This window comes from Protopterus annectens, chromosome 11.part0 (genome assembly GCF_019279795.1).
Source record: "Protopterus annectens isolate FY-2018-M chromosome 11.part0, PAN1.0, whole genome shotgun sequence".
Classification (NCBI taxonomy): domain Eukaryota; kingdom Metazoa; phylum Chordata; order Ceratodontiformes; family Protopteridae; genus Protopterus; species Protopterus annectens.
Genome location: NC_056745.1, coordinates 116,475,927 through 116,503,483, shown reverse-complemented (window position 1 = coordinate 116,503,483; position 27,557 = coordinate 116,475,927). Strand labels below are relative to the sequence as shown.

At 38.9% G+C, this 27,557-nt stretch overlaps 1 protein-coding gene across 1 annotated transcript in view; it reads left to right on the top strand.

Annotated features, from left to right (window-relative positions):
• Positions 1 to 421: 421 nt before the first annotated feature.
• NINJ2 (ninjurin 2) overlaps positions 422 to 27,557 on the top strand; it is a 753,014-nt gene continuing 725,878 nt past the window's right edge. The window contains exon 1 of the mRNA XM_044087492.1: positions 422 to 616. Coding sequence (XP_043943427.1) covers positions 437 to 616 — 180 coding nt within the window. The 5' untranslated portion in view covers positions 422 to 436. The remainder of the gene's footprint in view (positions 617 to 27,557) is intronic.

Genomic DNA, 27,557 nt, shown 5'->3' with positions numbered 1-27,557 from the left:
TGTATTTAAAACTATTCGGTGCAGCCTGCCCTTAGAGTGATGTCTAGCAGAAGCTGGGTAATTATATGCAAGGACAGTCCTGCCTCCAAAGTAAATAACATAGCATTTCAAGTCCTGCTTCTTTTAAATAAATTATAAAGTGCATAATAAAATATGTTGTAAGGGAAATATGTCTCTAAATTTACCCTTTCAAAATCTCACTTTCTGAATTTGGAAGGGCTATAGTTACTCCAGTATATTTTCTTTACTTGTATCATAGACTGCAGTACATATCTCTGCAAACAAAACATACTGTATCTTTTGGACAATAAGTGGTTTTATATATGTATATGGATATTATATCTTCCAGAACAAGAAAGCCTGTAGTCAACCCATTCTGTCCCTGCCAAGTTGCCGCCCCCCCCGTGTGGTGACCACAGCAGGCAGTGCTGGTGGAATGAATAGCTGGTTTGTCTATTCAGCTGTGAATGCCTCAGTCAGTGTCAGCTCTTTTAGCCTTACACTGGCCCTTAAATTTCAGAGTTCAGATCTAGAGAAAGGACTGCAGAAGCACAAAAAAATTGGGACGCATTCCCAGAGGACCATGGGATCAGAACGTGATAATATTGAACTGAGAGTAAGTGCAAATTTCAACAGAGGTTGCGGTCATGTGTCTATATATGTCTGTTACTAGAACTCATGTGGTTGTTTTAGATGTGTGAGTGCATGTGCATATATATTTGAAACATTTTTCATTATTGGGTTGTCTGCCTGCTCAAAAATTGCAGTGTGATTGAATCTGCAGTATCAGAATTCACTTTCAAACTTTGTGTAGTGTATAGAATATTCACAACTCCATTTAATATACCAACTAACTTGCGCATAGGATGGGCCAAAAGACAGATAAGAAGGCTGAAAATAATATTTTTGAGGAGCAAATGCTCAATGTATATTGTTATTTGTCACTGAAGTTAATAATCCTCAGATGATGGGAAAGAAGCACCCACATTTGAACTTGGAATATAGTATATATCTTACATTCTCTTCTCTTTGAGTTTGATGATATTTTTTGCTGCAAACTTGACAGTCAAGTTTTTTTTTTGAGCAGCAAAAACTCTTACTGCAGAAAAATAAAATACTTATTTTGTTAGTAAATTTAAGAGACTTGATGTAAACATTAGCATATATACATGCAGCACAAAACTGGACTCAGACGTCCGCTATACAAAGCTAAATTGATGACTTCATATTATTTCTATTAGTACAGAGGTGTGAAAACTTAGTGTTATAGTTTTATAACTTGTCAAGAGCTCTGCAGTGGGATGCAGGCTTTAAGCTAATGTTTATTATTTAGTGCGATGACATCCTGGCAGAATATGGCTTTGGGGCACAATTTTTTCTAGATGGATGCTTCAGTCTGCATTGTGCAAATGTAGCCCTGTAGGCATTTTTTTTTTTTTTTGGTAGTTGGATGCTTGACTTTCTAAGTTAAATTGTACAATTTAACCATGCTTTAAATGGGATTGACAAAATAAGGCTCACCATTTCCTGTCTGTTAGAATGTGTTAATTTCTGAAATGATTTCCTGAGTCTTAAATTGCTAACACACATGCTAAGCTCTTATTATAATCTGGCTTTTGTAACACAACAATAGTTTTCCGAGTTCAGAGACACTAATTAAATATGCCAGTGGATCCACTGCATGCCTCAATTAGGAGCAACCTGGCATAGTTAGGTATGAAGAATGCTGGCACCACATTCCCATGATTTACTGCAACATATTCATTAAGTGATTTCATTGACATTAAAAGGGGAGTCTCTTAACAAACAGACATATATATATATATATATATATATATATATATATATATATATATATATATAGCCATGCACAAACATCCATGTGTGCATGTTTGTGTGTGTGTGTGTGTGTGTGTGTGTGTGTGTGTGTGTGTGTGTGTGTGTGTGTGTGTGTGTGTGTGTGTGTGTGTGTGCAAGAGAGAGAGAGATGCTGGTTCATTTATCAATTTATCAATAGACAATGACTCATGGTGAATAGTAACTCCAACTTACTAATTCATGTAAATCTTTAGAACATGTTTGGGGTATTTCAGGCAGAGTTGATGTGAAAGTTAATTTTATTTATTTAATGTTTGTTTACTGGGAAAGTCGAAATGGGACAGAGCCCATTTTCAGCAGAGGCCCAGGGAGAAACACTCCAAATGCATGTCTTTAGAATGTGGGATAAAACCCATGCAAACTCAGGGAGGACATGCAAACTCCACACAGAAGTCACCCCAGCCAAGAATCAAACTGGAGAACCTCTTGCTGTGAGGCAACAACAGTAACCTCTGCACCACTGCATCACCTAAATCATGAGCCATAAACAAATATAAGTTTTGTATTATAGCCTTACTAAAATGAATAATTGTATTTTTCCATAAGGAAGAAGGTAAAATCAAATCAGCAATGCAAGAACAATCCATACAAGTCTGTAACACGTTCAACTCCTCTTCTCTTATCTGCAAACTATGAGGTCTAGGGATGTCGTCTTCTTAGTGTCCCTTTAACATATGGAAAAGTAAACATGTTGTGGCTTTGATGTCAGGGTATACATTTCAAACAACTGCTAGATATGTATCTACAGGTGCTGAAAGTAGAACAGTACAGTGAGATATAATCCATGGGCTGACAAACCTGCAAAAATAAAGTGAAAAATGAAGCATAGCATGGGTAAATTTAAAATTACTTTGTGAATGTGTGCCTTGGAGTGCTCTACTGTATGGTTAAAATAGGTCGGAAACTTTCTATAGCTCTTGTAGTTTCCCATTTTAAAAGTTAAATTTTATGATTGTTACAGTATTGCTACTTGATAAGATATTCCACATTTGAGATTCTGCATTACCCATGTGCTTGTTATGTCAATCTAAACTATACAACTATTCAAACTGAATTTTGGGCTGCTAGGAGATGTGTTTAAATACCAAACCTACTAAACTGCACTCAGATCGAACTGCTGATGTTAAACTGTGATTTTTGAGCCAAAAGCCTTATTTTGTACAAGAATCCAAGTCCTTACTGATGTATGGTATAAAAGAACAATTCTGATGGAACTAGAACTTTTGTTTAATATGTAGCTGGTAAAAAAATTCCCTTTGCATGTCTGATGGTGGGATGCAAACTTGTACTCTCAGGCATACTTTTAAATACTGTGTGCTGTCATACTTCAGTTCTTAAATTATCTGAGTATATGTGCATGTGCATGTGAGTGTGTGCATGTGTGCGTCTGCATGTGTGTGAGTGTGTGTATCCATATGCTACATATGTTTGTGGGCACAAATGTGTGCATATAAGTGGGAAAATATTTAATTATTTTTTTTAACCTGTACATTTAAGCCTTGGACAATTATGAAAGCAGAAAATATTTATTTTTTAATCTGTGCATCAAGCCTAGCTAAAATTTTACACTGACTATCAATTAGTAAAGCTTCTTTGTTTCTAAGCTGACATATGTGCACTTCACTTTTGGAATTAGAGGGGTAATTCTGATATACTTTTAAACACCTCTTGGCAATCTTGATGTGGTTTATGTTCTTCGTTTGACTGCTAATATACTATCATTTTTGCATCAGTTTCCTTCTCTGTGGAGATTACCATGACATTTAAGAGGCCTTCTCATACCCAAGTGACAGAAACAAATTTCCACAAAACTTTATGATTCCTTCCTTGTAGTAATTTCATTGTGAGCGTGATTCAGCCACAGAGGTATGTCATCATAGTATTAGACATGTAAAGAAGCAAGATACATTTTCTGTAGATACCCGACCATGTCTTCATTTTCCTCCTTTCTGGATGTTGAAGCAGAGACATACAAGCATTCCCAGAAGGCACTTCTGCATGGTATCAACATTGCATCACTGCTTTCTGTTTGGGAGAATCACTATTTATGGATTATATCCATCTTTTCCCAGGAAATTTCTTTTTTTGTGACATCACTTCAGCTTTTAGTTATTTACGCAAATCTTACTAATAGTAGTGGTGCAAACAGCATTTTCCACAGCGGAAGCGCAGCAGAAGTCACAGTAGTTTAAGTAGTACTTAAAATATTTCTACATGTATATGAAATGAAAAGGGAAACACATTTTTAGTGGATTCCTAGCCCCTGATTTTAAAAATGTAATACATTAAATGAAAAAAGACAAAAAAGCTACTATATCCTACCTGCAGGCAAAATGAGTTTCTGTAATGAGGATTAATGTATATGATGACATCAGGGAATCTCTGTTATCCTCTATGAGGAATGTTGTACATTTTTTTTTACTTCCTTCTGTGGGGTAAGTACATGTGAGCAGAATTAATGTCTCAGAGATGTTAAACTAGGGTCCTATTTGCCTACACTGTTCAGGAGAATATTTAAGACTCTCAATGTGATATTTTGAACCTCAAAAATGCAGTGTGATTAGGGATAATACATGCACTAAGACTGAAACTGCAATATCTAGGTGAATTCCCTTTTCTCCAAGTTGCAAAGATCCTGGAGTTAAATAATGGGGATATGAGTGGGCAGGTAGGCTTGCCTCCATACAAAACATGCTTTAATGTGCAACAGTGACGTTTGCAGTTCGGCGTTATTGCTTGAGATTCACACATATTTTTTTCACAATTTTGGGATTTGCACTGCCAGGTCTCAAACCTCCAACAGCGTTCCATCCCATGGTACTTAAAAAAAGAGCAGGGGACTTTTTGGGTATGCTGCCCAAATTTCTTGCAGTCTGTTTAAACTGCCAGTTCTGGTATCCCCTGAATACAAGCCACAGACCTAGATGAATCTACAGGGACAACAAGAGGAAATAAAGATATAAATGCATACGTCTGAAAGATATCACCTCAGGACTTTACTAATCCTTCAAACTTTCATAGTGACACTTCCATGTGTGTTCATAGACATTTCTCCCCTTATGTAAGGATGTTACCCAGTGGGCCTCTGGCATCTGTTTCTGAACTGAAGCTACCGATACTATGATGCCAGCTTCCAGTTTCAATTGTTTTACAACTGTTGTTATCTGGACATTTTTTCCTCCTTTTTGTTCTTAGATGAGTTAGCCATTCATTTAAGATTACTTCCTTTTTTCAGCTGAGAGTTACGGTAAGTTTGGTATTTTCTTCTTCCTGTAGTCAGACTTCTTTCCTACATTGTATGACAACCTAAAAAAAAAAAAAAAAAAAAAACAAACAAAAACAGCTCTTTGCACACTATTTGTTTGCTTCAATTCATCAGATCCAGCTGCCCTGTATATTTAACATAGCTGTGTCAAAGAACTTGTGTTTTTTGTGTGTGTACCACTGACACATAATACAAATAGCTATCTGTGCTTGCAGATGGCTTGTACCAGCAGATACTATGTTAGCAGCCCTGAAGAGGAAAGTGAAATGGAAATAAAACAATATAACAATACAACAGCACAGAAATTAAACATTATATGGTCCTTTCAATTAGTTCCACTGCCACAAGATGCCACAAACTGTCTTTGGCACAGATGAGAAATTTTGTAATTTGTGGATAATCATTTGCTTCTTAAATAAATACAGAGAAGCAATTCCTTTTCTCCTTCTTCTTTAGAAATTAGTGTTTTATTGCACATCTTGTCAACAAATTTAACTTTTATATGAATCAGTTTAGAAAACAGTACTTCGGAGGAAAAAAATCAGCTTTTAAGGCAAAAACTGGTGAGTGATGGCTTCTGTATAAAAGTTATTGTCATGCAGACATTGAAGTTTTTGGAGTGATTCTTCACCTTCCTGTAAAACAGACTTTTCTTGCAGGATTAATTTCTAAAAACATTCCCCAAAAAATTAACATTTAGATTGGCTCTAACTTCTCCTTGGACACCATCTTTTGGAAATGCTGCATTTCAGCTGAAGTCGTGATCTGTTAGTAACCTCAGAATATGCAATTTGGTAACATATTGTGGCACAATAAAATAAAAAAATATATTTTCATGCTATTTATAGCTACAAAGCAGCCTACACATAAGGTGAATACATTTTGCCATAAATATTTTATTTACTTTCAAAAGCCAAGAAATACAGAGCTGTAACTCTTAATTTTAATTTACTGCTATGCATCCGCGGAATTTGAAATGTAGTCCCACAGATTTCAATTAAAGATAATGATGAGTTCTTCATCAGCTAACGATCGTGATGATGCTGCATCGTGAATTACCTCATCCCTTAATATCCACTGTTTTGAAGGTACTGCCTTTCCAACAATATTTGTCAATTTATTCACCACCTTCCATCTCTTTGCTTTGTGTTATTCTTTCTCCATCTTCAGATTGTTTTTTTGTTTTGAAAGAAGCCTCTCTTAAAAACTGTGACATATTTAAACATGCACAATTATGGCAAGCTAATCTTAATTTTGTCTACAAACTATGTGTACATGTGCATGCATGCAAATTCATGCACATGTACACGTACACAACCTGTTCTTTCTTCACTGCTTCCCCCACTGCTGTCATTTCCATACCGTCATTAGTGTCATCAGACTATATGGGGAGTACGGATATACACCTGGTCCTCAGATAGCACTTTTACTTCATGTTTTATATGGCATATAACCCATTGTATTTTTTTATAGTCCACTGGTTGTACTTGTTTTGATGAAAGTGCTGTTTAACGCAAAAATGACCTTTTGTCTTAGACTAGCTCAACTAGAAATTTTTTTTTTTCAATTTTGTTTGCTTGGAATTTGCGTCTTCTTGTAGGATACACAGAAAGTTGTGGCTGCAACATAAAAAAATGAAATACTTTATTTTTCAGTGCTCAAAGTAAATTATTACATTCAGCATATCGGCTGCAGGGAGAAGATTTCCTTAAGTGAAACTCTATCAGGCCCCAATGGCTTAATGGATATAACATAGACCTCTAAAGCTAGGGATTGTGGGTTCAAGCCCTATTGGGGATGAAATAAGTTGTCAAGTTGTGAAAATTACTAGTACACTCTCTGAATACAAAATTCAAATGAGTGAAATGTGTCAGGCCCTCTCCTGTTTGATATTTATTTTATAGACATCCAAACCAATATCCGAGTGTGGGTGACCAAGTTTGCTGATGATGCAAGCTGGTTACTGTTATCCACTCATTCACTTATACTAAACAGGTACAGCAAGGGTTGGAATATGCACATAACTGGTGTACAACAGTGTGGCATAACAGTGTTAGGCAAAAAAATCTGTTTCCACATCTTATCTTATACATGGTACTCCTCTTTGGGCAGAGATGGCCATAAGAGACCTGGGCACTTATTTGGACAACTCTCTCTCTCTCTCTCTCTCATTCTATTGGCATGTTTTTACCATAGTTAAGAAATCCTTCTAAAAGGTCCAGTAAATTACCAAGGGAGTATCTTCAAGGGACAAAGATGTCTTCCTACTATTGTATTCTTCCTTTATCAGACAGAACATTGAATACAGTCACCCCTTTGGTTTGTAAAAATCCAAGCACATTGCTTAACTGGAAAAACTGGAAAAGCCCCAAAGATTAAAAACCAAGAAAATGAAATATTTTAAAAACTTCTACTAGTCTGAAATATTAGAATGATTCTCCATAAACTCAGTAGCCAACCAGCTGCTTTGAGGTGGTATGCAGCTTAGCTTTTGTGCATGAAAGACTCAGTCCTATTTCACCTATTTCTTCATGAAATCAGTGCCTCTACAAACACCCACACTAGAGACACAAACCTACACCAAAACACAAACAAAACTTGCTGGAAAGATAGGCTCTTTACACAACATATACCCAGCCTAGAGAATAAGTTGCCATTACAGATCAAACAAATTATAACTTTGGCTTTGTTTAAGGCTTGCCTTGATGAAAGGATGGGTAAACCTAAATTTATACCAGGCTTATTACTTAAGGCCTAGCTCAATTTTGGAGGTAAACAGTGTTAAGTGCTTGACAAGGCTGACAAGAGCTGTTAAGTTCCTCTACTTTTACATGTATATGGACAGGCATCGTATGGTCCCATGACTGCTTCCTAGTGTTATTCCTGTGTTCCTATGTATGTATGTACCTTTTGTGTAGTCATCATAACATGTGTGCAGTCTTGCACTCATGCATCCTAATGCACCAATGCATTTTCCATTAATATGGTGGCAATATCATCACTGGTAATTTGTTTATGGACTCCAGCAGGTAGGAGGCAGCAGATCTATGACCAGTGCCCTAGGAAGGATAGCCTGCTAATGTCTGCTCAGTTCCTCCTGCCCTGGCTGGCCAGTCCTCTGCATATCTAACACCTTTCCTCTTATCCAAGTCACTGGTTTTCTTATATGCATGAATGTAAACACTGGACAAGACTACATACTCTGCTTTTATCACTCTTAATTAAATATTTACTGCAAGGACTGATGCACACCTTTTCACAAATACTGTGGTTTTAGGTGCTGTGGTTGTTCACAGATCTTCAAATAAGATGTTAAACTGAGGTTCCATTAGTCTGAGTTGGTGGTAGTTTAGGTGGGTGTTAAGGACTCTGTGCTATTTAGGTACTTATCAAAAACTGAAGGAGTACTAATCTACTAACCAAATTAATGGAACGAAATTACATACGCACAACTTTTTTTCTCATCCCATTAGCAATCAAATGTCATACTGAAGGTGTCCACAAAGCATGAGCTGACAAACCCTTCCTGTTGCCACAGTGATACAAAATATAGGTTTTAACATAGAAAAATTCTTCACTGTATCTTGTAGGCAGGATGGGGTATTATGAACTGCCATCACAATGACATCATGATGCACCTCCAACTCAGTCACTATCCCCTTACCGAACTATGGTCAACTAGATCCAAAACTCCATGCAACAGGGCTTGAACATCTGTAATGGTCACCCCTCACTGGACCCAGTAAGGCAGCAAAAGTATATACTTCACAGATCCAGTACAGTGTAATAAAAAAATGTCCCACTGTTTCTTTCTGTCATGAACACTAGGGGGAATACACAAATATCCCTAATAGCTTTTATGTTTGGTGTTACCCTTAACAAATAATTTATCGTAGAACAGGAGTCATAAGAAACGATGGAATTTGGGATCCAGCAACCTGACATTCACTGAGCACAATTACAAGGCCTCCAGCCCTTCCATGGGACTTTTCTTACATCGTTCCTTTAAAGCAGAATGAAACTGAAATCTCTGTTTTCAGGGTGATGAAAAAGAAATGCCATTCTATTTAACCCGATAATACCAAAACAACAAACCTTTACTTTGCTAGACATTTCCTATCCCTAGTGTTTTCCCCACGATGATTATAGGAACTGCAGCACTCCAAAGAGCCTGAAAGTATTTTTTTAATACAGTTCTTAAGTGGGTAAGCCCACTGCACACAAGTTTTCCTTTTCAAGGGAGAACCAGGAGCATGATCTGGAAAGGTGACTTGCTCAGACTCACATGGTACATAAATGGAGGTGAAAGGAATCAAACCCTATGTCCTTCAGTATTGGAAGAGACTCACACCTTACTCATTCTCAGTAATTACCAGTGTCTCAACTTTGAGATCTGTAAATGTCAACTTGCAATATGACACTTGCAAAAAGATGAGAGTTCACCATTTTTCATCCCCCTAACTGCACTTGGAGGAAACCCAATGTCCTTAACTATCTGAATAAGATGGGCACCCCACAAAATCCTACAATTGGTGTCTCTGTCCCTCCCCCCGTCTGTAGGAGGAAAACCAACGTCCTTAACTATCTGAATAAGATGGGCACCCCACAAAATCCTACAAAGTATTAAAGACGTTGGTGTTTCTGTCCCCCCCCCCCATCTGTGGGTAAACGTAACTCTTTTCCAACATAAAAGATAAGGGCAAAAATATCTGTGTTTTACGAATATTTTTTCGTTAAATATGTAATTTTGCCATTTCCCCTTTATAGCAACAATATCATACCCCAGTTAGTGATGGATTGTACTCTGCTGCGATATACAGTCCTGGAATAGTTATTAGGGCCAATGAGATTTACATAGATTTATACAATATCACTGTGACTTCATTATATTGACTCTAAGAACCTATGTCTCACACATATTGACCACATCCTGCATTAATAAAGACATACCCTGGCTAGAAGCAATCTAGCCTGTCAAATCATATGGGATATCTAATCCCTGAAATTTTGAAGGCCAGGGCTACAAATTTCACATCATAAAAATATTAAAGTACTCAATAAGTGATCAGTATAAAAGACAAAAAGTAGGGGGCTTGCAGGGCAGCTTTATATTGTGGTGCATGAGTGGGTAATCAGAAATCCATCTATTCAACCTTCTTAGAAAAGAGTAACCATCATAAAGTAACTGAAAAATCGATCAGTCCTGTGGGGAAACTGACATTTCATAAATAACAAAACCACAGGATGTACAAGTGCCCGAGTGTGTAATGAATGTCCAGTCAAGCCAATGACTTGCAAGAAGACCAAATGAAGAATGGGTGGGGTGGTGCAGAATACACACCTCAGAACTTCTCCTCTGTGGTATCCCCAAAATTAAAATACAAACTGCTGTGTGGCATTGCTTTGTACCTTTACCAAAGTTGTATTGTTTACATTCAGAAGGACTAAATGATCTTCCTCTATCCTGTTATACACAACATGCAGATCACAAGAATACCAAGCAGGTGGCATTGACCCCCCCCCCCCAAGGCCTACATAATCAGTCCAGGACCATTACTAAGTGTATGCTAATACAAAGAACAGTACATCTGTATGCGCTATACCTGAACTGTAACAGCTTGCTGATGGTCTTACTGGATGTTTGCAGGTAACACATTATAATCTGGCAGTGTGTGCAGGAACCGAGGCAACAAATCATAACTCTTAGCCTGATGTTTCCACCAATTATAACATCTCACCTAATGTTTCTACCAATCATAACTCTTAGCCTGACGTTTGTGCACTATATCTTCCTTACAGATTGGGAGTTACTTCTCCTTTGTGAACATCAACCTAAAGCCATCCCTTAAAGCCTCAAACCGAATCTACATATCCTCTATTTCCAAGTCAGAAAACGGCACACCTTTGAGATATAACCCTCCCTCCTGACCTTTAATGGCTGAACAGGTTATTACCATTTCCTTAAATTTATATTCTTATACCACAGTGCAACTTACATAGTTTCTGGAGATATACATAGGAAGGTCAATGCAACTGATACTTGAGAGAAGCCAAACTTATGCAATTTTGCTAATATGTTTGTGGTAGAGACCTGGCAATAATATATCAAAATTAAACTTATATAGTTATAAATGGCTTTCACATTGACCCACCACTCCCAAGATCGGAAAAATAAGCCAAACCTGGAGACATATTCCTCAAACCACATGACAATAAAGGCTGCATTGGGGGGATGCCCCAAAACTTCTATTAGTGTGATTGGGCATTATCCTAAAATCCAAAAGTCCCTTAACAAGCCTGTGTTCTAAAATAAAGAATGGGTGAATTGAGAAAATGGTATGAATCTATTGCAGAAAATGTATACACATATCTATATGTTTCCTATCCTATGTTTGCACCCTGGTATGTATTTATACTAGAAAAGATACTACCAAATAAAGCAGCATGCAATATTTGAGAAATGTAGTAGACATCAGTTATTCTAAGTATAACCCCCCTCCACCGTACCGTGAATCCCCATGTAAAACTCCACAAAAAGATAACAGAGAAATCAGTGTGTAACAAAGTCAAAGCCTTTACACCACTGCAATGAACTATTTCTGAAATTGTGGCCACCGTGCCACAACGTGCTGTATTACACTCGCCCTTCTACTTTGCACAACTATGTACAAGCACTGCATCTATGAGGAAAATAACAAACAAGAGGAAGAACAAGCAAGAAAAACACTTCAGCTGGGTCAGCACAGTTTATTCCCACGTAACTGACAAAGACTACAAGTGGATGCAGGGTTTTCATACTCTCTTAAACGATGTAGTCCTGCCTTTTTAGACAAACACTGTGTCCTAATCTGGTCATGCAGTTCTTTTCAAAAGTATTGCTGAGACAGTTTATTTTTGTAAAGGGTACAGACACAAGCATTGGATGCTCTGCTTTATCATGACATCATTATTATTATTATTTCCCGAATCTTTCTAATAAGGAAGACTATTCATTGTTACTACAGCTGCATTTAATATCTGTTGTGCTATTACTACTCAGTGATTAAGAATTAATGAAAGTTTGCAGCATACAAAGTAATACAACAGCTTAATAAAAAAGAATTTCCTATAAACAAGTATGCAGCACGTATATACACATCTGTTCCTGCACTTCATTCTATAGACAAGATATGAAGTAAAAGTAATATACATTTTCTTATCCTTTGATGTTTGGAGATATATATATATACATTTTACAGAACATGTATTGAATTTTTCTTTATTCTTTATATATATATATAGTTTAAGAATGTTTCTAATAGAGATAGAAAATTACTGATTAATACATGTTTATGAAACTTAAAATAGAAGAGCCATTCTCTGTTGTTACAATGCATCAAATCATGTGTCGGGGTATGACACTTGTTCCAGTCTGCTGTCACCTTTTCATGCTAATTTTACCATAGTAGCAGGCTGAGCTGGCAGTTCTAAGAGATACTGCGAAGTCTTATAGCTGGTTTACATTTGTCTATCAGAGGAATTCATTTCAATGTAATTTATTCATATTGACAATTATGCTTTGATAGAGAGGAATTCTACATAAGCACTATCTTATCTTGGCTGGTGCCGTTTTAGCCAAGAATTGCATTTCTTTGCAGCTTTTTATTTTTGTTAATTCCTTTCATGTTTTCAATAGGGTGGGGTGGTGCAGCAGTTAGCGTTGTCGCCTTACAGCAAGAGGTTCTCCCATTCAATTCTCGGCTGGAGCGCCTTCTGTGTGGAGTCTGCATGTCCTCCCTGCGGTCATGACATTAAAGACATACAGGTAGGTGTGTGTGCGAATGGATGTGCCTTCTTTGAAGGTTGGGCATTGGGCTGGCAACTTGGCACCGTAAAAATCCACTGCCAATCATTAGCGGACTGGAGTTCTGCTGTGACGACCCCTAACCGGGAAAAGCCGAAAGACTTCCTCCTTTCATGTTTTCAATCACTGACATTCATATAAAAGATGGTTCACACGTGTTGCTCAGAGAAGATTTTGTAAGCCGGTGTCTCAAATTTGTTTGAGATCCCAATGCCCCTCAGAACACAATTTTCACTCAAGAGCACACTTCTTCCCAGTAGGACCAGCCTGTGGGAGATCTAGTAATAGTAAAATCATTCTGCATCCTGCAGATTATCTAAAATGGTGATTCTGGATTCAATAATATATCTAAAGACAATGAGAAATATCTGCCTGTCTTTCCATGACTTGGCACTACTTATACTCATAATATATACAGTCCTACAAATCATGGAGGTCTATTAAGTAATCTGTCTCTCTTTTTTTATCCCCTCTGGCATTATACATACCTCTCAACCTCTTAGAGCAAGAAATCTGGACAAAGTCATAAATAAAAGTGGGATAAAGGCCCAAAAATAGGGACAATTTTTAAATATTCCTCTTACAAACTTAGAAAATTGATAGACTAACAGTTCACTGATGAAGGGTTGATCCTGAAAGCTTTGTGATTTTTTTTTCGTTTGGAATAAACGCTGCATTTTACCTCAGCGTTTCCAGGCTTTGGATTTTTTTACAATGTAGCAGTTGACTCATGTTTATTGACAGCCACCTTATTCTTAAGCAGATGAATATGATGCGCAAGAGATTTAATTAAACTGTGTCTTTGGAGGCAAAGTTCTCACATATAGACATTGTTAATACCAAGCAAGTGCCAAGTAGGTTGCCAGTAACACACACCTGCTAGGGATCAGACACATACATTCACATATTTTGAGGTTCTTAAATGCAATCTACCCAAACCTCAAAGACCTCCCATACATTGCCCTCAGCAACCACCCAAACTCTTCACAAAGACAATACTTTCAAGGGCACATACAATCGCATCTCACATTGTTTCAAATGATGCCCTGTCATCAGGTAGAGCAAGCAGACAGTCACAGGCAGTTGCCTGTCAGGTGCAATCCACCAGATCACACATGCACTCAGGACATTGAATCACAAGTATCAGTATGAGTCTGTCATATGGGTGTAAATGACCTGAGACATATGTCCTTCCCTGGACTATATGAAGAGAGGCATGATAGAACTTTCAGATTATGTGTCCCAGGCAGGTATGAGTCTAAAACTGAGCAGTATTCCACCTTCTCCAGGAATGACAGCACAATATAAACAGAAGATGATTGACTCTGACAATTGGCTACGTTACTGGTATCATTCAAAGGGGGTCCAATATCTGTCAGCTTGGGATTATATGATTCACACACTACTCTGCTTTCTCAGGGATGATCTGCATCTGTCACCACTAGGCTTTCAAATATTGACCAAAGCATTTTCCACCCCTATAATGCCTCTTTTAGGCAATAGTAATATACCAACCTTCCAACAGTAAATTCTATGCATAATAAACTAAAGGTGTTATTGCTCAATGCTAGAAGTCCCCAAAAAAGCTCTACTCCCTGTAGGCCCTCCTTATCCTGGACAACATTGACATCTGTGCAGTTACTGAGACATAGTTTAAAGCTGCAGAAGGGACCCCAGCAGTACAAGGTTATGATGCTTTCCAGACATTTAGACCAGCTACCACACAAGGAGGGACAAACGATGGAGGTATTTCAATCTACATAAAAAGTAAACACACCTCAAGATTGGTCAAACAATATGACATGCTTGAGCTACTCCTTTCCAGCTAACCTTCGGTAAAGTCCCATATCATATCCTTGCTAACTATAGGTCTCTGTCTATGACTCACGATAACCATACCATGTACTTAAATGCACTGGAGTCACTCACATTCCAGTCCAACACCATATTCATGGGTGATTTCAACTATCTTACCACAAACTAGGATGCATACACAATTATTAACATGCAGATTCCTGAATTTTGTCTATGCAAACTCCCTGAAACAGCTAGTCTGCACTCCTACTAAGGAAGCAAACATCCTTGATCTGTTACTCACAAATATGAGGAAATGTTACATCCCTCCTTGTGTAATGTCCTCACTGGTCAGACCAGATCACAAAGTAGTCACTCTTGAAATAAGTATAAAGGCTGAGCTCCCAGCATATTTTAGACCCTTTAAGAACATTTCTAAGGCCAGCTACCTCTTATTAAATAATGACATTGCTAAATTCCACCCCCTCCCAAATTCAGAGAACACAGTAGCGTATGGGGAAGTGTTCATGTATACCCTGTACAAGCATGTAAATAACTGTATAAAAACATCAGTACCCAACCAAAATAAACTCTAAAAACAAGCTCCCTTGGCGGACCCCCAGTATAAATAGGTAGCACAACTAAACAAAGAAAATCCTTTCCAAAAATAGGAAGGGCTATGCACAAAAAACAAAAACTCCCTCATCAGTCTAAGCAAGCAACTCAGGGGAATAATTAAGTCACCAAAGTCAACTTTGAGGCAAAAATAGCATTGCAGGCTAAGGATAATGATAAGGTGTTTTTCATCTATTTATGCAACTTTAAAGGGAATACACAACATTGTGCTGAACTAATAGTAAATGGAACTTCCTATACCAATCTGGGGAATATAGTAAATTTGTTGGCCGATAAATTTAGCTTAAATTTCAACCCCTCATAATCCCCACATTCCCCCCTAGGAATACTGCCTTCCATTTCACCTCCAACTATCACAAAAGAACAGGACCTCACTGCTCTCTTCAGAGATAGAAACACTGCATCAATGCGTCCTGATAATATCCCATGATGTTTCCTTAACAGCATGAAACATGACCTGTTAGGCCCACTATAATCTGCATTCAACCACAACCTCCAGAGAGGTTTCTACTGTAGGGAATGGAGGACTACAATGGTCATCCCTCGACACAAAAGCAGACCATTAACAGACCCAAGGAACTACAGACCCATACGTTTGACTAGTCTTATGTGCAAGGCCATGGGAAGAATTCCCATGGACCTGATTAATGAAAACAGAAGAAATCTTCAAACATTAGATCCATCCTATTTTGGTTTCATCAAGGGCAGGTCATGCCTACTGAACTTGGTGGACTTCTTAGAGAAAGTCACCAGAGCTATAGATGAGGGCAGTTAGCACATACTGCCTACCTTGACCAGGCAAAGGCATTTGACACAATAGCACACAAATTTAGTCTTAAATCTCTGTGTAACCTGATGGATAGTCAATTGGCTTACAGACAGGACACATGAAGTTAAGGTGGGGGAGTCCACCTCCACCAAGAAGCCTATTACTAGTGGTATTCCTTAGGACTGGACACTGGGACCTCTCCTGTTTGGAATATACTTTTCAGAAGTCAAGACAAATGTGGTGAGCCTTTGGCTGATCAAATGTAATGATGACTGCAAGCTGGAAGCATTCATTGAATCCCACAAGTATGTAGATATCCTTCAGCAGGGTCTGGCACAGACAAGTAACTGGTACTACAGCGATGGCCTAAAACCAAATGTAATAAAATACATAATTATACCCTTTAGGAATATGATCAGCCCTGCAAATTACAGCATTGGTAACACTCCCCAAAGAGCAGACACAGTGGTAAGGGACTTGGGAACTCTGGTTGTCAGTAACCTAAACTTTGATTTAATCACCATGTGTCCATGGTGGTGAGAAAATCCTTCTACATACTGCAACTTATAAGTAAAGGCATAATATCCAGCTCTATTATACTATAGTCAGCCCTCATAATTGAGTATAGTTCACCCTTCAGAATGTATATAACCAGGCATTTGCAGCAGCTGGAGAGGACACAGAGGTTCCTCACTAAAAGAATGCAGGGTATAAATAATATTTACTATGCAGACTGCCTCGAAGCCCTGTCCCTGTACTTGGTTTCCTACAGACTACTGATGGATGAACAATGCTTAAGCTATGAGCCCTGATGGATATGGTACACATTTGCAAAACAAACAGCACTAGAATTACTTGATCTAAGGATCTAACTCTTGCCTGTCACATAAACAAAACATGTTGGAGGAATAGGTACGTGTCTCAAAAATTGCACCTTCTCTGGAACAGACTCTCCATTCATGTGAAACAGAGCTCTTCCCTAACCTTATTCAAATGCACTTTAGACCAATGGATGGAAAATTGCAAATTCACTCTTGGCTTGTCACTTGTGACCCCTATGGGCAAGGGTAGTGTGTAGATCCCCTAAGGCACAGGCATATACCAAAGTCATTCTAGCCTATGGGCATTGATAATTAGGAAAATTGGGGCATGAACTGCTAGGCTTAAAAAAGCTCTAGGGACATTATCCGAGTAACATTCTATGATCCAATGATCTAATGGTTTGCATCAAGGATGGCTGCCAACTCCCACTTCATTATGGCTCAGTATGCCAGCCATTTGCCAGGAAGTCACACAAGCCACATAAAAAAACATATCTTCCTGCATTTCCTGCTGTCATCTTTCTACTCATATTAGGTCAGGCTCACACCTCAAGATGAACGCACCAGTTTTTATTTTATTTATTTAAGTTTTGCCTGCTGATGAAGAACACTAATCAAACATGACCAATTACAGGCCTAGCTTCAAGATATTATTCCCTGCACTTTCCTGCAACACTTCCTGTCTCTATTTCATGTAGGACATCTACTTCCTCTGAGTCTATCAGCACAAACCAACAATCAGTGAATTTGGGAACTGCCAAACAGAGTGAAATAACAAGGAAAGCTTTGATATTCACTAGTGTTGTGCTCACTTTTACGCATCTGTTCCTCTTCACTGTTCCTAGCAGAAACAAAAGTCGAGTAGGTGAATTTCTCCATTGTCCATGCTCCTGTCTGTATTAACAACTCAGATACTTCTGATCTTACATCACATAACTAGTGGGATTAAAAAGAGTTATAATAAATAAAAATCATGTGTGCCTTCGTTTTACTGATTTTCAGTATAAGTGTAAAAGGTAAGCCACCTTATATATTGGATTTATTTGTATGGCAGACACCTACACCACATTTTGCATAATAGTTTGCTCCATTGAATTATTTTACATGCTTTATTTTATCCAAATTGCTTTATTCATTATGTACAAAGAATGTCTTACAATGCATGCTACCTACTTCCACTCTTTGTTACTTACTCTGTGATGAATTCTAACCAAGCCTATCCAAGTATAAGCTTTGTGTGCATCTTTTTTTCCCTTAGTTCAAACATACAAAAGACTGGAAGGCATAGCAGCTCTGTCACAGTATTATTTCTCTGCCTAACGTAAGATGGCTTTATGTAAATATTAATCATTTATCCTGTTGGCAAGTGTCATCTATTAGGGTTTGATTGCATTGTTTTCCCCAAAAATGCTATTAGTGATTTTATCTTCTTAGGGGGGATAAAAGAAGACAAAGGGAATAACCCTGTATAGTTTCATAAATAAAACCGTAACCTTAGTTATCAGTGATTACTGCATATTATACAGTATAGGAATTGTATGCCCTCATTGCTAAACAATGTGCTCATGAGTAAAATATGACTTACCTGCTTCCTGCCATGGAGTACTTACCTACTTCCTGCCAAGGAGTATTGCTCAGATATGCACCATCTGTTTAAATTCCACCAGTGACAAAATGCTTCGACTGACATGGATGGGTTACTCTGTCTGTAGATGCCAAGCATACTGTCTGCATTAATCAGTATTGTACCTGTGCTGTTCTTATTCATCACACCCTGCACACACCATGTTCAGTAAGGCATATGTATGATTGTTAGATACAACACACTATACCCAGCACACATCCCATTTGTTAGATGCATGTATGATTGTAAGGTATTACACTCTGTACCCACACCATATTCTGGAAAGAATATGGATGATTGTAAATTAATATCTTAACCTGCACAGACCACATACAGTAAGGCATGTGTATGATCATAACATATTACACATTATACACTGCCCACATCTCACATTTAGTAGGATGTATATATTATACCCTGCACACACCCCATTCAGTAGGGTGTACTTATCATTGTGAAATATTGCACGTCATACTCTGCACATACCTCATTCAATAAAGTGTGTGTATGATTTTTAGATATTACACATTGTACCCTGCACGCATCTCATATTCAGTAAGGTATATGTATGATTTTAACATATTACACATCATACCCTGCACAAACCACATTCAGTAAGGGATATGTATGACTGTAAGACATTACAGATCATGCCCTGAACACATCTCACATTCAGTAAGGTACATATATGATTGTAAGATATTATGCATCACATCATACACACATCACATTCAGTATGGTGCAGTTCTGATTTTAAAATATTGCACATCATACATTCCACACACCACATTCAGTAAAGTATATGTATGATTAAAAAATATTACACAACATGCCCAGCATACACCAAATTCAGTATGTTGTATGTATGATGTAAGATATTACACATCATGGCTTGCACACATCTCGCATTCAGTAAGGATAATGTATGAGTGTAAGATACTATACACCATATCCAGCACACCACATTCAGCAAGGTGTATGTATGTATGTATGATTGCAAGATAATATGCATCATAACTTGCACATACTACATTCAGTACAGTATACATATGACTGCAATATATTGGAGGTCATACCGTGCAAACATGTGACAGTCAGTAAGGTACGTATATAACTGTAAAATATTGTAGATTATACCTCATATGCATTTCATGTTCAGTAAGGCATATATATGATTGTAAGATATTGCACATCATATCCTTCACACACCACACTCAGTAAAGTGTATGATGATTGTAAGATATTACACACCATGCCCAGCACACACTACATTCACTAAGATATATATATATGATTGTAAAATATTACACATCATGCCTTGCACATAGCACATTCAGTGAGGTATATATGACTGTAAGAGATAACATATCTTATGCTGCACACATCACAGTGCATAAGTCATGTGTATTACTAAAAGATATTACCCATCACACCCTGCACACACCACATTCAGTAAGGATAATGCATGATTGTAAGGTATTACACACCATGCCCAACACACATTACATTCAGTAAGATATATGTATGATTGTAAATTATTACACACTATACCCTGCACACATCTCACATTCTGTAATATATATGTGTGATAGCAAGATATTACCCACCATACTCTGCACACATCTCACATTCTGCAAGATATATATGTGATTGTAAAATATTACACACTGTACCCTGCACACATTTCACATTCTGTAAGATATATGTGTGATTGCAAGATATTACTCACTATACGCTGCACACACCTCACTTTTAATAAGGTATTTGTATAACTGTAGGATATTACACATTATATCATTCACACACCTCATTCAGTAATGAATATGTTTGCTTATAAAATGTGACAAATAATACTTTCCCGAGAGCTGGTCCAATCCAGGGTGTGAGCATAATTAAAGGGAATGTGTGGGGACAAAAGGTTTTGGGGAGCAGGCCTCTTAGAATTTCCCCATTGTCACACCAACACTGCAAACACTGTAAAACATTTTAATGAAATACTGAGATTTTAATAACATTTTTCATTAAAAGAGCATATGTAGTCAGTAGTAACATTGTTCAGTGTACAGTAGGAAAACAGTCTAACAGTCACCAGTGTAGATTCCAAATTCAAGTGTATTTACAGGGATAAGATAAGGTGGGGAAGCAACAAAAACAGCATTCAGATGCAAAAAAACAAAACAGATTACACTTCTGGATACTGCATCCTGATAAACTTTCATCTTTTTGACTAAAATAGTTCAGTACTTACAAGAAAAAAATTGCTATTCACTACAGTTTGTAGCAGAATTTGTCAGGCAGTTTTCCTTCTACACCAAAGAGGACAGCTTGTTAGAATACAAGATAACTTCCACTCACATAGTTGCAAAACTTACAAGCCTCTAGTATAACTCCAAAAGAATACAAACCACTTCCACTGCCACAGGAAACTAATTTTTATTATTGCTGGAGTAAACCCCCCATAAAGACACAGCACAATTCTCTTACCCTAGGATTCAGTAAAAGTCTAACCACACAAATTAATTACATAATTTAAGTCAGTCAATTATTCTGACTCAAAGACAGGTAAAGCCAAAATGAGAAAGACCTCATTAATGGCCCATTACCATGTCTCTGAATCAAACACTGCACTGCCAGAGTTGACCAGGCGACCGGTCTTCCCTAGTGTCTAGTACATTATATTAGTAAAGGCAGCCCCCTGAGTGAGCACCACACACACACACACACACACACACACACACACACACACACACACACACACACACACACACACACACACACACACACACACACACACACACACACACACACACAAAACACACTCCCAAACATCCTGCAACTGACAACTGCATTCACTCATCCAGAAATAAGACTTATCACACTCACTCTCATGGAAATACTCCTCTATATCCCCTCACACACACTCCCGCACATCCCCACACACACACATGCACACACAGGTATGTGTGCACACAGTCACATTAGCCCGACTTTGTGCTTCCTGTCTCTTGCTTTCTGTCACTTAATGTATTACCTCGTACAGCTGGGAACTTTGCAGATGATCCGTCAGTTGAATTCAAATTTTTTTATTGAAAAGGAATGAGGCAGAAACCTCTTAATCTGGTGCAGGAAGTGGCAAGTGGATTTACTAAAGAGGACTATGCTTAAATCATATCTCCCCATATTAATCCCATAAAACACTAGACCATTAAATGACACCCGTGATAGACCATTTGGGTGACTCTCTTCCTATACAATCCAACATTTTTTTCATTTGGTTGTTGGGATGTGCATGAGGACTGTCTTTTATCATGCACACGCACGCACATATTCAGACACACACACACACACACACACACACACACACACACACACACACACACACACACACACACACACACACACACACACACACACACACACACTCACAATCTCACACACAGTACAATCCCAGACATCCTCTCACACACATAAACATTCACTCATACACAAAGAAGATCTGCCACACTCACTCACATGCACTGAAATACTCATCTACACACACACACACACACACACACACACACACACACACACACACACACACACACACACACACACACACACACACACACACACACACACACACGCTTGTGCACACACACCCTCTCATTCATGTAGCCTCATTCTTGCCCCTATAGACATGGACATATATGTCAACACATATACACACAGCAACACATCCCCCTCCCCATCTTTAGTGACCTTACCTACACTGAGAGTAGTATCATAGGAGTGAATGGGAGACTGCCGTTCAGTTTTTTCCTTCTAAATTAAAATTTAAATCAATAGCCATGGACATTTATAGGGAAAACGCATGGATGACTAACACTAGCCACTCACTGGGATTGCTGCATTACCATGCAGCTTTGCCCATGGGATCGCTGTGTCCTCTAAGGCCCCTTAAAGGGGAAAATGTCAGTCGTATAGCAATCAGAAAGGCTTAGCTCAATGTGGAAACCTTCTGAGGTAGTTCTTCCATATCACTCTTAGCCTTTTTGAATTCAAGGGATTGCCTTTCTTTTTGCAAGTATAGCAGTTCCACAATATTAACAGCTAATTAATTAGGAAGACTTAACTTTTAATTTATGCTTCTCATACACTTTATCACGTCACTAGGTAGTTTCAGATAGTATACTGTAGAATTTTGTACAGTATAAAGTTTTGGTAATTATAAGCAATGTTTTATATATTACGCATCTGTCTTTCTTTTTCTTTCACTTCTCAACAAACAATGTTTACTCTTTTTCAAAATGTTTATTCAAATGCAACACAACAGCTTCTAGAAGGATTTCTCAGACAGTCAGTACTCTTTCTGCATCCAAAAGGACAGCTTCTTAGGAACACAGAATAACATCATTTAAGACATTTTGTAGAGCTCCCTTCCAGTGAACTTGGTTTCCCATCAGGCCGTGGAGACTCCGTCTAACACTTTCCTTCAGGAGTCTCTCCCTTTAGCCCTCAGGCTCCCTGCTTTAGTATTCTTTCTTTCTTTCTATGTCATTCTCTTTAGCAGTTCCCTTCTCCCGACTGCGTGTGTGTGTGTGTGTGTGTGTGTGTGTGTGTGTGTGTGTGTGTGTGTGTGTGTGTGTGTGTGTGTCATGATATCACTCACATTTATGAGTTATGATTGGCAATTAGGTGTATCTAATTAAGTAAGAGAGTAGCAATGCCTGCCTAAAATTAAAACTAATTTAATTTCACAAACAATGCCAGAAATGACACTATACATCGGGAGATCTGGAGCAAGTGTCAAAACTGAAACTGATTTTTTTCTCTTGCCACACACACACACACACACACACACACACACACACACACACACACATATATATATATATATATATATATATATATATATATATATGTGTGTGTGTGTGTGTGTGTGTGTATGTGTTTATAGGGTCTATGTTAAATGTTTGAACATCCAAAGAAAATTTTTTACAGGGGTCCCCCAAACGGCCACCTATTTTGAGCATTTTCTGGCTTGTTAAATTTGATTTCTGCATTAGTAACTGTATTTAGAGCACAACCTAGAGCTGTTTACTGTATTTCCTGTTTGCACTTATTTTTAAAATCATTTTTTTCTCAAAACTTGCATTTTATCTGTCTTTGGCCTAGCACTCTTGTGTGGGGTCATTTACTGCACTGTTATAACTTGTTGATACTTGTTAACCTCTGCTATCTCTGAAAAAACAAAAAAAAAAAAAAAATCTTGCTTTTTCCCCACTTTTCTGAGATTTAAAAAAGTTCAGTTACAGGCTTGCTGTTCTTGAACTGTTTGTAAGTTTCTGTGAGGCCATTTTTTGCTTGGGCTAAGGGAAAGTCTCTCTGTTGATCAGTGGCAGTGAAAAACATTGAGCAGCCTGCCTGCCCCTGTGGGAGTGGTTACTGACTTGAAACTGTAGTTTTATTGGCCATTTTGGGTCAATTCCAAAACTCCTTCATCTTCCTCTCTTAAAACCCTCTATTGTGCGGTTTTGCGCGCTTTTGAGCATAGCGCAACAATGGATCAGCGCCACCTAATTGGGTTTAAACTATTCCTGGCTCCACAAAGTCTGCTCTTCACTTTTTCCCTTAGAACTGCTCTATCTCTCAATATAAACACCATATTCTCATTCTAAGGCCCTTCACTGGTCCAGTTAAGTAATCCTACAAGTTAGCACTATTAAACCATAAGCACTACTTACTCTTATACTCTCTACGATTACCCTGTCCTCTATTGGTCCGTCTTAAATTCAGTTTCCCTGTTACTCTAGCATGTCCAAAGGTCAGTCAATGGTTTCCTCTCCAGTCCAGCTGGTGAATCTGGGAATTTTGAGGCAATGTTACAACTGTCTCACGTACATGGACAACCCTCTCCTCCTCCAAACAGGTCCAAATATATGTGAGAGATGCAACTATTTAGCCAAACTGGAGGCTGAGCTCTCTCATCTCAAAACTGGTGTAACCAGTCAGGAGGAGAAGGTAATCTCACACAACACAATTCCAGTATCACATAGTCCCACCACATCAGCAAACCAAACACATAAATACACAAAAACATACTTGGTGGCTCTAAATAAAAATCTACCTAAGCAACAGAGACCTCCAAAGCAGACATCAAAGCAAACGCTACCTCAAAACAAAACACACACAACACATAACCCACAAAGTCAGTGTGCCAAGCAGCCACAGCCCTTAAGGCTGAATAACACACCTGATACTCTTGTTATAGGTGACTCTATTGTCAGACACACTGACGTCCCGCTCAACAGGCTGAATAAAGAGAAGGTCACGGTGAGCTGCCTGTCGGGTGCTAGGATTTGACACATAACGCAAGCACTCAGGTCACTCCAAAGCAAATACAAATATGACTCAGTCATTGTACATGCTGGTGTGAATGACCTGAGATACCTCCCTGCACTACATGAAAAGAGACATAGAGGAGCTCTCTGATCATGTAGCCCAGGCTGGTATGACCCTGACCTTGAGCAGCATCTTACCCTCACCTACAATGATGCCACAGTACAAAGACAAAATGATCGATTTTAACAATTGGCTAAAATTTTGGTGTCATTCAAAGGGGATCCAGTGTCTGTCAGCCTGGGATGACATGCTCGACAAGCCACGTTGCTTCGCTAGGGACGGCTTGCACCTGTCACCACTGGGCTTTCGGATATTGGTAAAGGCTCTTGCCACCCCCATAGTGCCTTTTTTAGGCAAGGCTCAAAAGTCAAACCCACCCCATAGACAGCACAAGGAAGAAGAAACTAAGGGTAATGCTGCTAAATGCCAGAAGTCTTAACCTCAAGATGCACGCACTCGAAGCTCTCCTCAGTATGGAGAACATCGATATCTGTGCAGTGACATAAACCTGGTTCAAGGCTCCAGAGAGCACCCCAGCACTACCAGGCTATACCTCGTATCATGCTTTTCGGCCCCAAAACCCGGACCGAACCACAAAAGGAGGGGGAGTTTCCATATTTATCAAGGTTATCCACACCTCAAGGTTAGTGGCATTGCACAAAGTATCGGAGACCATCCATGTGCAACTAACAGTGGGCAAGACTGCTTTTCAGTTTATAGCATCCTACAGACCACCCTCTCAAAGTCAGGAATCCCATTCGGCCTTCCTGAAAACATTGGAGAACATGAAGATCTCTCCGAACACCATTATATTGGGTGACTTCAACTACCCAAACATTGACTGGGAGCATTACTCAAGCCCAAGCACCTTAGCCCAAAGATTCCTGGAAATTATAAACTCAAATGCTATGGAACAACTAGTCACCACTCCCACAAGAGGGGACAACATACTAGACCTGATCATTACCAACATGGGGACTCTATGCTCCACACCAGAAGTATATCCCTCATTGGTAAGATCAGACCATAAATTAATTTCACTGGATGTCCACATCCCGACCCCACCCCCAGCCCAGAAAACCACAGTGAAAAACTTCTCAAAAGTGAACTTCTCACTTCTCAAAACCGAAGTGGAATCCTTCAAGGCCCCAGGGCCAGTGGAAACTACAGCCCAAACTGCAGAATCCTATATAAATGCATTCTACGGACATCTCCAGGAATGCATGGATCATGCTATCCCAAACAAAACCAAGACCCAATCATCCAAAGGCAGGCATCCAGTCTGGTGGACCCTGCCATAAATAAACTGTACAACAGAAGGAGGAAGCTACTACATGATAGAGCAAAATCCCTAATAGGGAAGGCATCTCTGATCAGTACTAGCAAAAAATTACGATCCCTCATAAAATCCTCCAAGGCCAGCTTCAAGAGAAAAATTGCACAGGACACCAAAGACAATCATAAGGCTTTTTTCAGTTATGTTAGAAACCTGGGATGCAACTCCCAGACTTGTTCTGAGTTGATTCTAAATGACAAAAAATACACTGAACCCACAGACATCGCCAATATCCTGGCAGACAGGTTCAGTGCAAACCCCCCCCCCCAAAAGAGCAAGTATCTATCCCAGCAGAGGGCTGCCTCCCAAACATCTCAGATGCTCAGGTGAAGGCTGCCCTCTCCAAAGCAAAAAACACTGCTTCCATGGGACCAGATGGCATCCCAGGTTGCATCCTACATGAACTACAAGAGGAACTAATCCCTCAAATAAAACAGCTATACAATCTCAGCCTCACTACAGGATATGTGCCCACAGAATGGCGTACAGCAACAGTGGTCCCACTCCACAAAGGTGGAGCCTCTACGGACCCTGGAAACTATCACCCCATAAGCCTGACTAGCTTAGTCTGCAAGGCTATGGAGAGGATCATCATGGAGCTCATAAACAAAGACACTGGGGACCTACAGACACTAGATCCTACCCAGTTCGGCTTTGTCAAGGGCAGATCCTGCCTTTTGAACCTGGTTGACTTCTTTGAAACCATCACCAAAGCCATAGATGAAGGGAAGGTAGTCCACACAGCCTATCTGGACCTTGCAAAGGCATTTGACACAATACCCCACTCGGGCATCATAGATAAGCTATCCAGCTTAAATATAAACCCCTATGTCACAAGATGGGTCGCAAACTGGCTCAAAGACAGAATCCACAGAGTGAGAGTTGCTGGAGCCATGTCAGACTCAAAACTGGTCACAAGTGGCATCCCACAGGGTTCTGTCCTGGGACCACTCTTGTTCGGTATATACTTTTCCGAGGTACAGGCAAACGTGGGAGGACTATGGCTCACCAAGTTCGCAGATGACTGCAAACTGGGCACCATAATCAACTCTCCAGCTGACACAAACATCCTTCAAAAAGGTCTCACAGAGACAGATAACTGGTGCCAGCACCATGGTTTAAAGCTAAATGCCAAAAAATGTATAGTCATACCCTTTGGCAAAACAATGTGCCCACAAATTACCACATAGGCGGAAACCCATTAAGT